This window comes from Harmonia axyridis, chromosome 5, assembly GCF_914767665.1.
Source record: "Harmonia axyridis chromosome 5, icHarAxyr1.1, whole genome shotgun sequence".
In the NCBI taxonomy this organism is placed as follows: domain Eukaryota; kingdom Metazoa; phylum Arthropoda; class Insecta; order Coleoptera; family Coccinellidae; genus Harmonia; species Harmonia axyridis.
This window is the reverse complement of record NC_059505.1, coordinates 13,976,563-13,991,379: the sequence shown is the minus strand read 5'-3', so window position 1 is coordinate 13,991,379 and position 14,817 is coordinate 13,976,563. Positions and strand designations below refer to the sequence as shown.

The 14,817-nt window shown below is 33.0% G+C and overlaps 3 protein-coding genes across 3 annotated transcripts; 1 reads left to right on the top strand and 2 right to left on the bottom strand.

Moving 5' to 3' along the window:
* The first annotated feature begins 6,747 nt into the window (after positions 1–6,747).
* On the top strand, positions 6,748–7,525 carry LOC123680537. The gene has a single exon (XM_045618478.1). The coding sequence runs from the start codon at positions 6,811–6,813 to the stop codon at positions 7,468–7,470; it is 660 nt and encodes a 219-aa protein (XP_045474434.1). The 5' UTR covers positions 6,748–6,810; the 3' UTR covers positions 7,471–7,525.
* A 118-nt stretch (positions 7,526–7,643) lies between these two features.
* Positions 7,644–8,473, bottom strand: LOC123680538. The gene is made up of 2 exons (XM_045618479.1): positions 8,070–8,473; positions 7,644–7,752 (listed from the first exon to the last, which is right to left on the bottom strand). Exons 1-2 carry the CDS (start codon positions 8,408–8,410, stop codon positions 7,716–7,718), a joined length of 378 nt encoding a protein of 125 aa, XP_045474435.1. The 5' UTR covers positions 8,411–8,473; the 3' UTR covers positions 7,644–7,715.
* A 3,794-nt stretch (positions 8,474–12,267) lies between these two features.
* LOC123680536 lies at positions 12,268–13,755 on the bottom strand. The gene is made up of 2 exons (XM_045618477.1): positions 13,225–13,755; positions 12,268–12,446 (listed from the first exon to the last, which is right to left on the bottom strand). Exons 1-2 carry the CDS (start codon positions 13,659–13,661, stop codon positions 12,356–12,358), a joined length of 528 nt encoding a protein of 175 aa, XP_045474433.1. The 5' UTR covers positions 13,662–13,755; the 3' UTR covers positions 12,268–12,355.
* Positions 13,756–14,817: the final 1,062 nt, after the last annotated feature.

Below are 14,817 nucleotides of genomic sequence, written 5' to 3'. Positions count from 1 at the left end.
GTTCTTATCTAATACAGGGTGTTTCTGAATTGGAGTTACGAAGGAAAATGAGAGATTCCTTGGATAATTTCGAAAATAAAATGGCAAACGCAAACGCTTTGTTTTCGAGATACGTGTTGTTTCTTGTAGTCCTACTTTTTTGTGATGCTTAACCAGTTTATCAAATCTGTATTAATCTTCACTACAGAGTTGGTAAATAAGTATCAAAACTTATAATTGATTTATTTATCACAGCTACCTAACTGGATCTTTATAATAATTTGAATTTCCCTGAGAATTGCTATAGAGAGCTGTTTGAATTTTTTCTCGAAATCGATTGCAGATACGACAACACTACAACAAACCAAAGAGTATAGTACTGAACCATAGTTTCTTTTTAAATTTTTCTAAACTACCAGTGGTTCACAAAAAATGATTCTGGAGGAAAGAAGCGATCACCCTTCCAGAAAAAATTCAACCTGTAGATTTGCGTTTAAAATCAGGATATCACATGATGAAAAATTTAAATTGGAATATTTATGCCAATTCAAGTTAAATATCTTTTGAAGACAAGGTGCTATGAAAGAAAAACTTGAACATTAACACCTGTATCTCAAAAACAAAGCGTTTGCGGACTCATGTTATGGGACTTTTTTTATTGAAGTGATCCCAGAAATCTGTCATTTCCATTTGTATCTCCAATTTAGGAACATATAGATATAATCTATTCAAAACTGATGTCTTCACAATTAAATTGCTATTTGAATGAAACACAATAATAAATTGTAAAACACAGCCCAGACAATTTTTCGATGCGAATTACTCAGTTTAATTCTTTGATACTACATATTGAAATTTTTTGACGAGAATGATACAAAAAACTGAAGTGTATACCGACGAATGTATGTTGACGAATGCAACAATCACAGATGGCAAATAAGGGTCGATGCCGAGAAAGCGGATAGGAAAATAATAAACCTCGGACAAAGACGAGCTCATAGTGCAATAAAATTACTCATCTTGAAAGCGATAATAAACTCCCAAACCGTAAAGGGGACTGATTTTTACTAACATGTCGATTTCAAAGGAGAGTAAAATGATTATTATTGGTTCTATTATGTAGAAATTTTCGTTCTTCGTCTTTGCGATTTTTCTGAAATTTTAATATATGAATATTTTGGGGAGGGGGGGTAATTTCCTCCAGTACCCCCTTCCCCTCCATTTCTACGCCCATTCCTTGGTGATTGATTTCAAGTGACATTCATGAGAGGTACATAGTCTCAGCCTTAACAGATAATTTTAATGCCAGATTATTATTAAGAATGCAAATGAAATCCTGATAGGTATGTATTTTGTTTACACGTACGATAGCTTCTATTTATTTCTTGTAACTATAAAAACGATTTAATCGGTTTTTACTAATCGATGCTTTTACGAAAGTAAAATCAGAACAAAATTGAATATTATTGAAAATACATGCGAAGTACTTCACGACATGATTCCTCGATGAAAATTAACAGGGGTAGTCCATATTAATTTTTCTGTAAATCGACCCCCCTTTCATTTCAAGATGCAGCCTTCAAAATTCGTTGACGAATTGACGGATTTTATTTGTTTCTACGGGCACTAGAAAACACTGAGTCTTAGAACTCTACATAATATGAAGCCGAAAGTAGATATTGCCCCCACAATTTTGTTCGATCTCATAACTTAATTATTAGAGGTTGAAAATAGCAACCTCTTATGATTTTCTTCCAATAATTGCTTTCAAGGTAAAGATTTTCGATATATAATTTTCCATACCATAGACATCTTCAACATTAGCATGAAATGTTTCAGAAAATCGGTTGAAACTGTTGATAGATATCTGAAGTGATCGTATCGTTAAGAGTTCTTGGAGATGGGATGTTTTTTTTTTTTTTGTTTTTTCTTCTTTGATAAAGAATGTTATAGAGGTGTGTAATTTTGTTAGATGTTGAGAAACCACATATATTTTTATTATTTGTAATTTAATTTAAAATTTGTGAACTTCTATTATTGGGTTTCCTGTTGATGTACCTGTTCAAATAAATAAATAAATATTCTGGGGAAAAAAAGCGCAAAATTTCGATACAGTCGATACTTTTCCCAAAATAAATTGAACATTGTTCAATTATTTTGTTCTATTATTTTGTTGTTGATTACTATCTTACATCGGATAGGCTCTATAGCGCGGATGACTATGGTCTTAGATTTCTCACAGCTAATACTCATGTTCAATTCTTCTGGGCCCATTTTGAATTCATATACGAGGCGTTGTAGGTCGTCTTCGTCCTCTGCTACCAGGACGTCATCATCTGCATAGCACATAATCTTTATAGAGCGATTCCCCATTTAATAGCCTGCTCTGATCTTTCTGACTCTCTCAATGATTCGATCCATTATGATATTGAACAGCAATATTGGATTTTTCAAACCCCAAATGGGACAATTCTGCTTATAAGCGAAGCCTCCGAGATGACAATGAGCCTCATCACTGAAGATGATTTATCAATGGAAATCATTTTGAGGCATTTGAAGGACCCAATCAGCCAAGATAAGACGTTGTTGATGATCGACCTGCTTGAATTCATGTGTTAACTGAAATTTCAAAGCCGTATTACCTAAGTCTTTGAACAAAATACGGTGTAAGGTAGTTTATAAGGTGCCTATAATTCCCAAGATCGACGATGAATCGATAAACCTTGAAACCCGGGTTTGCAGCAAATTACAGCAGGAATATTCTGAAACGACCCCAGTTGTTCTTGAGCGATGCACACTGTTTCGATTCTTCACATCACTAACTTGTCCCAACAGCTTAAATATCGATGTTAAAAGATAAGAAATTCGAAAGTGGCAGCTACTCAGATTATAAAAACTTTCATTGAAATTCCCTTTATAAACGCAATTCTACTTCCTCAAGAGTCTACTTACTTCTTCTGGATCATGAGTTAATTTTTACCATATGAAAATTTGTTTGTTTCTAAGTTATTTTGTTGAAAAATTCAATGCGGGATAGTTTGTTTACCGTTGAGCCAGGTCTACCCATAAGTTTTAAAGTAAACAAGACGCCAGCATTTCAATCCAGATTGGTAAGAACACGTCAATGCATATGGGAGGCCAATATCTATCGGGTCGAGTACCCGATACGGATTTCATTCTACTAACTACTTATGAGCACCAGGCCTTAGTATGCAAATTTCGTTGAAGTGTGAGTTACCTCAATATGCATGTTTATTGTGGAAATGGAAATACAGTGGACTTTCGTTAATTCAAACCTCGATAACTGGAAATCCTCGATAATCCAAATTATTTTCAATTCCGTTTAAGAAAAAACATACACTGGGTACTGGAAATCATTTTAATGTTACCTATATTTCTCCATTTCTACCTCTGGAAGCCCAAGACCAACAAAAATTTCCTTTATTACTCCAAGTAAGTAGTTAATTCGAAACCGCGCCGCACAAGTCACAACGTGTCGGTGAATGGGTCATATTCAATGGTGCAATAATTACATCGTTTAGTTTTTTAAATAAAATAAATAAATAAAAAAATAAAAGGCTGTAGGAATTACATATTTTGTTTTTTTTTTAATCGAACTCTCCTAGGACTCTGCAGAGTTCTAGGAATGAAATGCTCTTGCGACCATCCTTGCACTATAAGTTTTCAGGAATAAATCTGTGGAACAAAATGTTGCCTAATAATAAACAAACAATAACACTATGAATCAATAACTCTTTCGTAATTTTAGAGTCTGAATCAGATTCTTTCATTGGAAAAATTTTAAAAATATTCAGAATTTATCATTTGACATTTGTCAACACGCAAAGACGTTGATTCATTTTGTTCATTTTCTAATGTCGATTCATTTTTCACTAAATTCGTCCAACCTTGGACGATCTACTCCTACTATTGGGAATAATAAATATAAATAATCTTTAACTCTATAACTAGAATTTTCATTTGGTTTACCTCTATATCTCATAACATATGTAATTCGAATGTAATCAGTAATGGCCTTTTTTTTTGAATGGAGGGAAATCCACCTTATGGACGCCCAACAAATCTCGGCAAGTGTAAACACATATCGGCACCTGTTAGGTTAGGTTAGGTTAGGTTAGGTAAATAATTTTTAACTCTATAACTAGAATTTTCATTTGGTTTACCTCTATATCTCATAACTTATGTAATTCGAATGTAATCAGTAATGGCCTTTTTTTTTAAATGGAGGGAAATCCACCTTATGGACGCCCAACAAATCTCGGCAAGTGTAAACACATATCGGCACCTGTTAGCTAGTGTGAGGCTCTCCTGAAGAGCATACTCACTAAAAACCTCCATTACACCTCCGCCGAACCAGTAGAGAAAGGTTCCAAGGACGCCAACCTTCCTCTTACGCGTTCAGCTCCAGTGCGGCCGGGTCTCCAAGGGTTTGGTATTCTACGGCGGAATGTCCAGATTTGTGGTTCGCTCTCCTGTTCTAATGAAGTTTGGGATAGGACAGAAGCAATTCGATTCTGGTGGTAGAACCATTCAACAGGTAGCCGTTGGTTTTCCATATAATGTTTCGCATACAACTACGGTAGGTATCGTCAGTTGTAAATTGTAACTTGAAACTGAATTTATTCGAAGTCGGGATTCTAACGAATCTAGTTTTCCATTAGGCTGCTGCCTGATCCTTTGTCAGAACTATTGAGTTCGACACTATCATCAGGAAATTGCATGAAGTAGATATTTAAATTTGTTGGGTATTTATTTCCCAATATTCATCTTCAGGAGAATAAATATATTGAAAATTTTTAATTTCGGAAAAAGTACCTTCTCAAACGGGAATCGAACACGCAACCTCCCAATTACTAGTCCAGCGCTGTAACCGATGAGCTACCAGGGAAGCTAGAAGTTTCAACCGCATACGAGGAATCCCTTCTCCCAGAATCGAATCTAAGTGGGAAGTTAATGTTGAAAGGTATTAATTTATTAATTTCTATCAAGTAGTTATTTTCAGTGGAAAAATCATTATTTTAAATTCTTCTTCAGTTTTCTCTGGTTCTTGTGACACATTCATCATAAAATATCATAGCATGCTTAAAGTTATTCTTTTATACCAATTATAATCTCAACTTGGTCGGTTTTGTAGAAACGTAAAAACTTTTTTTCGATATTCTTTTCGACTTTCTATTAATTCTGGTCAAGCAATCAACATGATATCATTTGCACGAGACTTCAAATTATCATTTTACATCCAAAGGCAAATTTTTATCTCCATTGAATATGCAATTTTGAAATTAACAAAAAAACAAAATTTCGAAAGTCCAGATCTACTTGGCCCATTAAAGAACTCATCCACGACATTCAGGATCCGAACCTACCCTAAAAATTTCAAAAGATTATCTCTTTTTATTCGGGAGTTACATTGTTTCCGACCGAACCATTCCTGAAGGTTTGTTGTCAGTGAGTCGATCTTTAATGTTGGAGATCATTTCGAACTCAAAATTCGAAAATTACATACATCATGACGAAATGATTTTGATATTTTACTAGAAAATAATTAACCATATAGTTTGAATTTTGAAGTGTTTTTCTTAAAATCTCCTGTAAACTTCATTAAGATAACTATTTTAATTAAGTTGTAGGTTAATTTTTGAACATTAAATCAATTGAGCATGCGGGCCCAATTTTTTTCATTCACTATGTTGAACGCAAAAAAAAGAATCAACTTATCAAGGCCGAGACATTCAAATTTTCAAACCGAACCGTTTTATTCACATAAAAAACATATCATTATTCTACTGGTTCATATACTCGTACGGTAAATACCTTGTCCAAGAATATAAATTGATCATCAACTGCCATCTGCTAAATTCATTGTGATGGATATTCAAAAATCAGGCTAAATCCAAGGCGATAAACTGTTATTCAACCTCAACTTGTTCTCGTTTTTATTCAGATTAGATTAACTGTACAAATAATTACTTAATGATCATTTCCATGTGTTTTAGGGACTTACAAACAAAAAACTGAGAGCTAACGAGATTTGGGATTTTGGACTTTTGGTTCTGCATGAAATATAATAATGATAATTTGTTCAGAATTCGTCAATTATTTACAAACTTTGTATAATAGAGTATAGATTACAGTTATATTAGATAAGCAAAAAAAAAGCGCCAAATGAGAAATTATTAAAATAATTTTTATAACATTATATTAGGCATAACTATTAATCACCTGTACACAATATACAATTTGAAAATGAACATTCACAGTAGTCATATTGGCTGCTAATTACAACTAAGTCTTAAATGAAATGAATGAATCATTCAACTGAAGGAAAGAAAACCAATTTTGATGTCAAATAATAGAATATTCAGCCAGCACCAAAAAAATTGAAACTTTACAAATCCAAGTTTTCATTAAATCAAAAACTTTATGAGTTAAAAGTCATTTATCACTGCATCAAATTAATTCGAATGAGCATAATGCTGCAATTATGATATAGGTACTCGTCTTCGAAATCAAAATCAAATTCTCAAAACAAGTCTTTCAAATTCAGAACTGAAGACGTCTCTGGACCAAGTGAAAAAATGGAATAAAGAACCGTTTGACATTGCTATCAGCTATCACCTGCATAGTAATTCCAAGAACTGATGAGTTTACGCTTATGTTTTTTTTTCTACATCTCGATCAATAATTGACTGGGGTCAAAACACTAACTGTTCCAACCGCATCTGAGAACGGTAAAAGCAACTCAACTCAAGAAGAGTTGCACCAACTCTCTTAGTCGTTCTTCAGCACCCAATCTGAAATCTTCGAGAAATGTTGATCTACCTGGGTATTTTAATTTGTGTTACAGTGTCTAATGGAAATCCGCACAATGGAAGACGTAACGAATATGAATCTACCAAAGTGCTCTACGACCAAAAACAAGAAGGTGGTTGGAACGTACATGCAAATCTGAAAAACTTTTTATTCGTCATCATCCCAGCCGTGAAGTCGACTCCAACGAATTCGTCAGGATTATCTCCTTCTGCTCTCGAACAGGGCCTATTATATTTGTTGTCTAAATCAGCGAATCCACGAAAACATCATCATCAACAATCAACGGAAGAAAATTCTGAAGAGGAAACATCTTCTACCGATGGAACTAAACATTTCATCGAATCAAAAAGTGCCCCATACCAGGTAGACATCTCAAAAACTCCGGGTGGCCTACTCTCCAAATTATACCCCAAAAACACAGAAGATGATGGAGTTCTAGTAGCTAAATCCCCAACTATTTCTCTATTGAAAGATCCTGTCAGTGGAAGGGTAGCTAAAGCTCTAGTCATATCTGTACCCAGTGAAGACATTGTAATCAGCAAATCAAAAAGGTTTAAGAAGAAAGGAAGGGAGAATCAGTCGAAAAATCAAAACATCAGTTGCCAACCCGGACAAGTCAGAGATTCTTATGGAAATTGTAAATTTTTCAAATATTGAAAATATTATTTAGTTATGATAATGTATTATTTATTTCAATAAATTATTTGTGCCACGCAACATTTCATTTTTCCACTTCAAACTTTCACTTAAGCATATTTTCATACAACCTAGCCTTCTAAATTCATTTTCACTAATATAGACATGGAACATTTTGATGAAAACCAATATTGAAAAAAAATTTATTCTTAAAATAATACAAATTATATCGTAATTCATTATATTCAATAATGGAATATAATCACTCAGTCGCTTGTTCGAGAATTGTTCAATTGAGAGATTCTGAAAAAAAAAATAACATTAAATATTTTCTGTTTTTATATGACGATATACATATATAATTTAATTGATAGAATTGATTCATGCTGCAAACTTATCCACAGACCTAATGAATTTCAAATTTCAACAGAATAATATTGTGGGATACAGACATTTTTTAATTCCTAAAAAAGTACTAGTGATTGTCAGATTGTGGATTCGAGTCCCGCTCGAGGAGGTATTTTTTCCGGAATAAAAAATTGTCTATATGCCACTATATATTATTTTCTTACAATCATTCTCAGATGTTAAAATTTATTATTTCTGAAATTTCAACTTACTCCTTCTGTGTTGTATTTTGTCTCATTTTGTCCTCCAAAACTTCAGGCGCTTCTGTAGAACTTGGCCAAGGGATATTTCCTATCACACCAATTGCTGCTGTTTCTATCAAAGCATCTATTAAATCATATGAAAATTCAGAATCTGGCTGCCACAATACATTGATACCATCTACGTTCACTCTAACGTTGAGAGACCCATTCTGCTTTTGATCATAGATAGTATCATATTCAGTCAAATTATAGGCGTCGTCCTTTTGCTCATCTTTGGAAATACTCTTAAGGAAGGAAAGATGTGAAAAACTTACTAACAATATTACAATGGAAATACAGTGTCTATACATATTGCGAAGATGTTAGTTCACTCTAGAAATGTGTTTGAATGATCCGAGAGGAACAGAAAATGATACCGGTTAGCATCACGTTAAAAATCCAGTTCGAAATAAAAAACATAGGTTATTGAATGTCTTCGAACCCGAAGTGCCGTTGTAACTTCTTGGTTACAGTAAATTTCATCAATTTATTAAATGAAGCTTACAGAAAATGTTGAACGTTATTAACACTTTTCAATCATCGAAGAATGTTTGAGAATTTCCACTTCATTGAAATGAGCTTCATCTAAAATTTCGAAGAATATTCAATCTGAGGGTAATTGTAATCGAATAATTCGTATAGTATCGTATTTAAATTTTTCTACCCAATTATGCCCATAATTACATTTTTAATTTTGAAATGATAGATAATGAATAATTGATTCATACGGTAAGAATTGTATTTTCCGAAGACTTGTATGAAAATATTGAGAAAATTTACGAATGAAGTTTTCTCCTAAGTCAAATGAAATGAATCAGCTGCTCCAATTCTTGCATGAAGAATTCTCAAAGAAAATTCTCGCACCATTCGATTTTTATTTTCAAAAGCAAGTTACGCTATGCATTTTTTAATTTGATATTTCTCAACCTCCATCCCTACCCCCAATTTTTTTTCATTGAGAATATTGTGATTGTGATATATCAAATCGATTACCCCTTCAGCGGTGTGACTGAAAGGAGAATTGTTTATGATGTTTTTTTATTGAAACATTAGGAAAAAAGTTACAATCAATATTTTTTCAAAAGTAAAAAAAATGATGGGGGTTGAAGATTAAGGATATAAACCTTTAATTTCAAAACTGCATTCGGGATTTACCTAATTCTGGAAATAAAAATCGATGGGTGCGAGGATGTTCCTTAATAATTCTTCATACAAGAATTATGTTGCGTTACTTTTTTGGCACGCTGTATATATTCATACAGCGTGCCAAAAAAATAATGTAACAAGCCAATAGTTCTTTACTTTCCCTCCTTTCCAATCGATACACTTTTTTATAGCAAAAATGAAACCAACAGAATTATCAGCAAAAACATAGAAAACTTTCTATCAATTATAATATCTTGTGCCAATAAATTGAAACCTTAGAGACAGTATATAGGCATGAAATAACCAGCGTTCAAAAGCTCTAAATTTTCATATTCAGATTGGCTGAACCTGGCCAGTCACATATTTGTGTAGTATCTATTACACCAAGTTTACAGCTCTGAGAGCCAAAAAACTCATCACTTGTGAAAGGTTGGTTCTGCACGAAAAGTTATGCATAGCGTTCTCAATAAATGAAAATGGATTCATTTTAAGCTAAACCGCAGCTAGGTAGATTCGATTGATTTAGAGAGTCTTACTTCAAGAATTGAATATTTCCAAAAAAGTTTTAAATTGCAGTTTCAGTCATTTTTTGGATAGAAGACAAAAATTCTATGTAGAACACCTTTTAAGCAGCAAGTTGAGAAAGAAACGAAGTCCGTAAAGCCAATAGTCATCTTGTGATATGACAGATAATAGCAGGGCCGTCACTAGGGGGTAGGCAGGGTAGGCGGTCGCCTAGGGTGGCAAAATTCAAGGGCCGCATTTGAAGCTTGATCAACAAATATTTAATGTGTAGAAATTCAAAGTACCGAATGAGATTTAATTCAGTCAGCAATAACAGGAAGGAATACCGACAAATTTAATTAACATCAAAAACCATCAAAGGTGCCGCATTATACATTATACTGATAAATATCTAGATGTAGCGTGATCCCCTAATTTACTAGTTATTGACGCTAAAGAAAACACATGCACTCATCAGGGTTGTCGGTATTCGTTTTACGTTGCCGAATTTTATTGCCACTTGTTATTTTCTTTTTAATTCACTAATCAGAATGTTGATTCCTCAGAATGGAATGCAAAATATAAGAAAACAATTCCATTTCATCACTTCCATCTGATCCTTCTTAAGAAATATAAGAAGTTTAATTATTTCATACCACATTCCATTATTTTATAATATTCTTCAATTTTTATATTAACTTATTTAGTGTTTGGCGTGGGCGCATTCGAATTAAATAATGGTTCATCTGATTATTCTACTCGATAAACAAAAAAAAACAAATTTTCAAGCTTTTTCTAAATTCGAAACTGAGCTAGGAACCTGAAACTGCAGGGCCCACTCTAGAGGGGCGGCAAATAATGGAGGGCGTCATCATATACTTTTTCTGGGAAATGTGGATTACTGGAAGAAGGAATTAAATAATTATATTTTGGCTCAAACGAATTTCACTAATGATTTTTTTTTCAAATTTACTAATCTTAAACATCTTTGCATCGCGAATAACTGTAACCTTTATTCAAATTTGAAATAATTGTTCATTCGCATCATCCGGTTGTTTAATTCAATTATATCAAAGGAAAAAACAAAATGTTCGAGCGTTATATGTAGTCAAAACTCAGCAGAAAAATCTGAAACCTGAATTCAATTGATATATTTTATCATTTATTCATTAGAATTCAGTTAAGCACGTTTATTGTTTATTGCATTCCACTTATCCTAAATCATCCATTGGATTAAAATTTGAATTCATAAAAAATAATTACACTTAAAATATATTTTTCCTTCCTAAAAAGCTTTTTATGAAATAGAGTGCAGTTTTTCATACTTCCACACTGAATCTTTGAAAACAAATTCACCAAACCAACATCCAACCTAACCCCCCCCCTCTCTTTTGCTTAGTACAAAATCCCAAACCTGAAAGGGTTCCGATTTGTGTTTTTACAAGGGCGGTAAAAAAGCTTGAGCAGGCGCTGGACCCCGATTATCCAATATTAATTTTGAGTATTCTGCAGAGTTAGGGCGGCAAAATGGGTCTCTGCCCAGGGCGGCAGTTTGGCTAGCGACGGCCCTGAATAATAGAGATATCAACGGAATATAATAAACCGGAGTTCCTATTTTTCCTGCATAAAGCCTTTGATAAGGTGCAACTGAAGTACCTCATACACTCATTGAAAATCCACTGTATACCAACAAATCTGATTGAGACAGGGAGGGCAACAACCCCCTTGGGCGATTATGCATGTTGGATAATGTTTATTTTTCTGTGAGTTCGGTACTATGCGCCCCCCCTGAAGAAATCCTGGATCCTCCACTGATTGACACTATCAAAAACATATTACACAGCCGTTTTCTCGGTTGCTATGGTAATGATCAACTGCATTTATTAAAAATATACCTACAAAGATTTTCATATTCACAATGACACAAATAACGTGATTATTTTCCAGCCTAGTCCGGGTATTACGTACTTTCCGGACTAGGCCGGGAAATGCTACTTTCTCAGAGAAAAAGCGTCCGGGAAGTGAGCACTTCCCGGAAAAAAAAATGATTGCCGAAAAATTATTTTTTTTTTAAAGAGAACAAGGTAAAAGTGCTTGAAGAGTGTGTGGAAATTCTGAGATTACTTCGTAGTTGCAAACTTGTTATGATACAACTCAATGATGCCCTTACATTATACCAAAAATAGCTTCCTACAATTCATTCGGACAACAACCTTGACTAGTTCACATATTCTGATACGATACTAGTCAATAATACAGACTTTTATGAGTTTTATGAGATCAGTGAATCAATCAGAATTTCTTGAAAAAATTGAATGTATAATGATGAGTTGAAACGCATTCAATGCATGTATCTTATTGATTCATCCATATATTTATTAACCAATTCTGAATCAATAATTTCTATGATGAACATACTGATTTCTACAAACTGTATGAAAGGAGAATTTTTGTTTTCTGGGAATTCTGTTAATCTGTTGAATGCACTCTACAGAACTAATGAAATCGAATGATGCACTAAAAATTTGATCAATTTATTATAAATAAATAAATAAATAACATCACAATTTGCACTTAGATTCCAATTGAAAATGAATAATACATGATCAGTTCTTCCCATCAGTAAATGACTTTGTGGAATCTACTATTTCAACCTTTTTGGTGGATGTAGGAAGTAATTCTTTCACTTGGATTTTTCTGAAAGAAATAACACATAATTAATAATGATCGTCACCAAAAGCAATTCAAGTAGGTAGGTACCTACATATATGAGATGAATTATCATTATATAAACAAAGATTCAAAATATGAATGATGAATTACTCTACAAGAGTTTAGGATACTGATTGGGATTGAATAGACACATAACACAAATCGAATTTTTATAATTTTCACGAAAAATGTGTAAGTTGTGAAATAACAACACAAGGTCTCATGCAAAATTTCGTAAAAAAAAATGTTTCCATGAGATGTTTCCTTTTCGAGATTTTTGACTGATTCAACTTGAAAAATCATATGGTATATGAATATAGAAAATATTATATTAGATTTTTGGCAGCAAACATTTAAACGCTCACCTCTACAGATTTTCTTGAAAACCAATTCTAAAAGTATGTATAAACACTTAAAAAAAAAATCAAATTCTTTATGATCAAATTTATGATGAAATTTTTCTTTGGTCGACCTCTAAATAACAAGTCAATGTGAATTCATAAAATCATTCATGAATGGAAGATTTCTTATGTTTCAATGGACGATTATCATGGGGAAAGTAGCAAAGAATGCACTACACGTGCATTTAAAATCAATCACTTGTCTTACAGTCAATCTGTTCCCTTATTTTACTCTTACATTGATATCATAAACATCAATATATCGAAGTGAACATTAATCGCCAGCATAAAAAAATTGATCAAGTAATTATTTATAGGTAGAAACACAATTAAGGAATTCCAAAAAAAAAAGAATTACTTACTCTTCAAGATTTTTGATGAGATTTTTCGATGGGGTCGTCGGTATATCTGTAACTTCATTCAATTTTTCAGTAGAAGAACTGGTTAACGCTGGTCCATTTGAATTTTTTCTATATTTATTCCCTTTTTTAACACTGGAATGCTTTCTCAACGTTAGAGGAGAAGCTTTCTTGGAAAAATCATCTAAGAAAGCTAAAGCACTCAAAGGTGATAAAATAGTTTCTAATATCGAAGAAGGGTGTACTATCACAACATCTACCCCACTAATGTCCAATCTATAATTTTCAGAAGCATTCTGTTTCTGATCATAAATAACATCGAAATCTCCTGGATTGTAGTAATGTTCTTTGTTCTCATTTTTGATTTCTTTACGAACGCTTCTCGCAATACTATTCGAGATAAAGAAGAACAAAGTGAGCACAACTAATATTTTAGACATCTTTTCGGATTGAAACACTGGTTTGTATTGAACTGAACGAAGGAATAAACAAGCTCCACATCCGACTAACTTGACAACTTTAAGCGGAAAATACCGTTTAAGAAAGAAGATGGTGAGGAATATATAGAACAGATTTACTCAATTTGCCTCGGCGCTGCTCCAATCATTAGGTGCATCAATTTTAAGTTATAGAACATTTAACTCTTATGCCGTTCGATCAAATACCACGAAACTGAGAGAACTATTAACTACATACAGTGTGTATCAGGGGTCCGAATTTCGTTGTCTAGTGATGAGATCTCAGATTGAGCTAAAAAAATGAATGGGACATTTTCGGGTTCGATTTTTTGGAGAATTAATTTGGTGAAAACCAACTCAGAAATTCAGCTGTTGTCAAGCTGAGAAAGGAATGGAAAATAGCGATAAATGAAATGCTCTGACAACTTCTTTATTATTGGTGCCATTAACATGAAACAAAAACTTTCTACTGGCAATTTTTTTCAGTAGAAATAATTGGTTTAATCATTCATTTTTATTGGTGTGAGTTTTGAAGTTATAATACAAACTTTTGGTTTTTTAAATGTAAACCTTAAAAATTCCTATAACAAATAAAATAATAATAATAAATCGACTTTATTCAACAAATGTACATACATTCGCTTTTTTCCGTTTTTTGAAAAATATACAGGGTGTCTACTTCAAAAAGTCCAAATCTTCAAAGCGAGATTCTAGATGTGGTTTTCAAAAAAAAATGTCATATAGCACTTGGTAAAAATATTAACGGTAATTCTTCAATTCATCATTTTATGTTTTTACTGAATACCTATTTTTACCTCAATCACACTCCAATTATTCTTGTAGACTCATCAAATTGGATCACATATCGTTATTATATGTATATCGTTCCTAATACACTATCAATTCCAATACTGAAACAACTCCTATTCCAGCTCTTAGTTCATAGATGGCAGGACCTTAAAATGCAACAACTCCAAATTTATGAATGCTTCAGTTCCTTAGTGTAACTCTATCTCTATTTATATCTATATTTCAATTTCGTACTTGTTACACTTTTGAACTGAGGTATCGATATGTCAAAAAAGCATGGAATTGGCTATAACACAAGCATTTTTTTGTGCCAAAAAATTCCTTACTG

Coding starts and splice junctions, on each gene's coding strand:
- LOC123680537 (XM_045618478.1), top strand. CDS start 6,811: ATGTTGATCTACCTGGGTATTTTAATTTGTGTTACAGTGTCTAATGGA.
- LOC123680538 (XM_045618479.1), bottom strand. CDS start 8,410: ATGTATAGACACTGTATTTCCATTGTAATATTGTTAGTAAGTTTTTCA. Junction 7,753..8,069: donor CAAAATACAACACAGAAGGA/GTAAGTTGAAAT, acceptor TTTTTTTTTCAG/AATCTCTCAATTGAACAATT.
- LOC123680536 (XM_045618477.1), bottom strand. CDS start 13,661: ATGTCTAAAATATTAGTTGTGCTCACTTTGTTCTTCTTTATCTCGAAT. Junction 12,447..13,224: donor CTCATCAAAAATCTTGAAGA/GTAAGTAATTCT, acceptor TATTTCTTTCAG/AAAAATCCAAGTGAAAGAAT.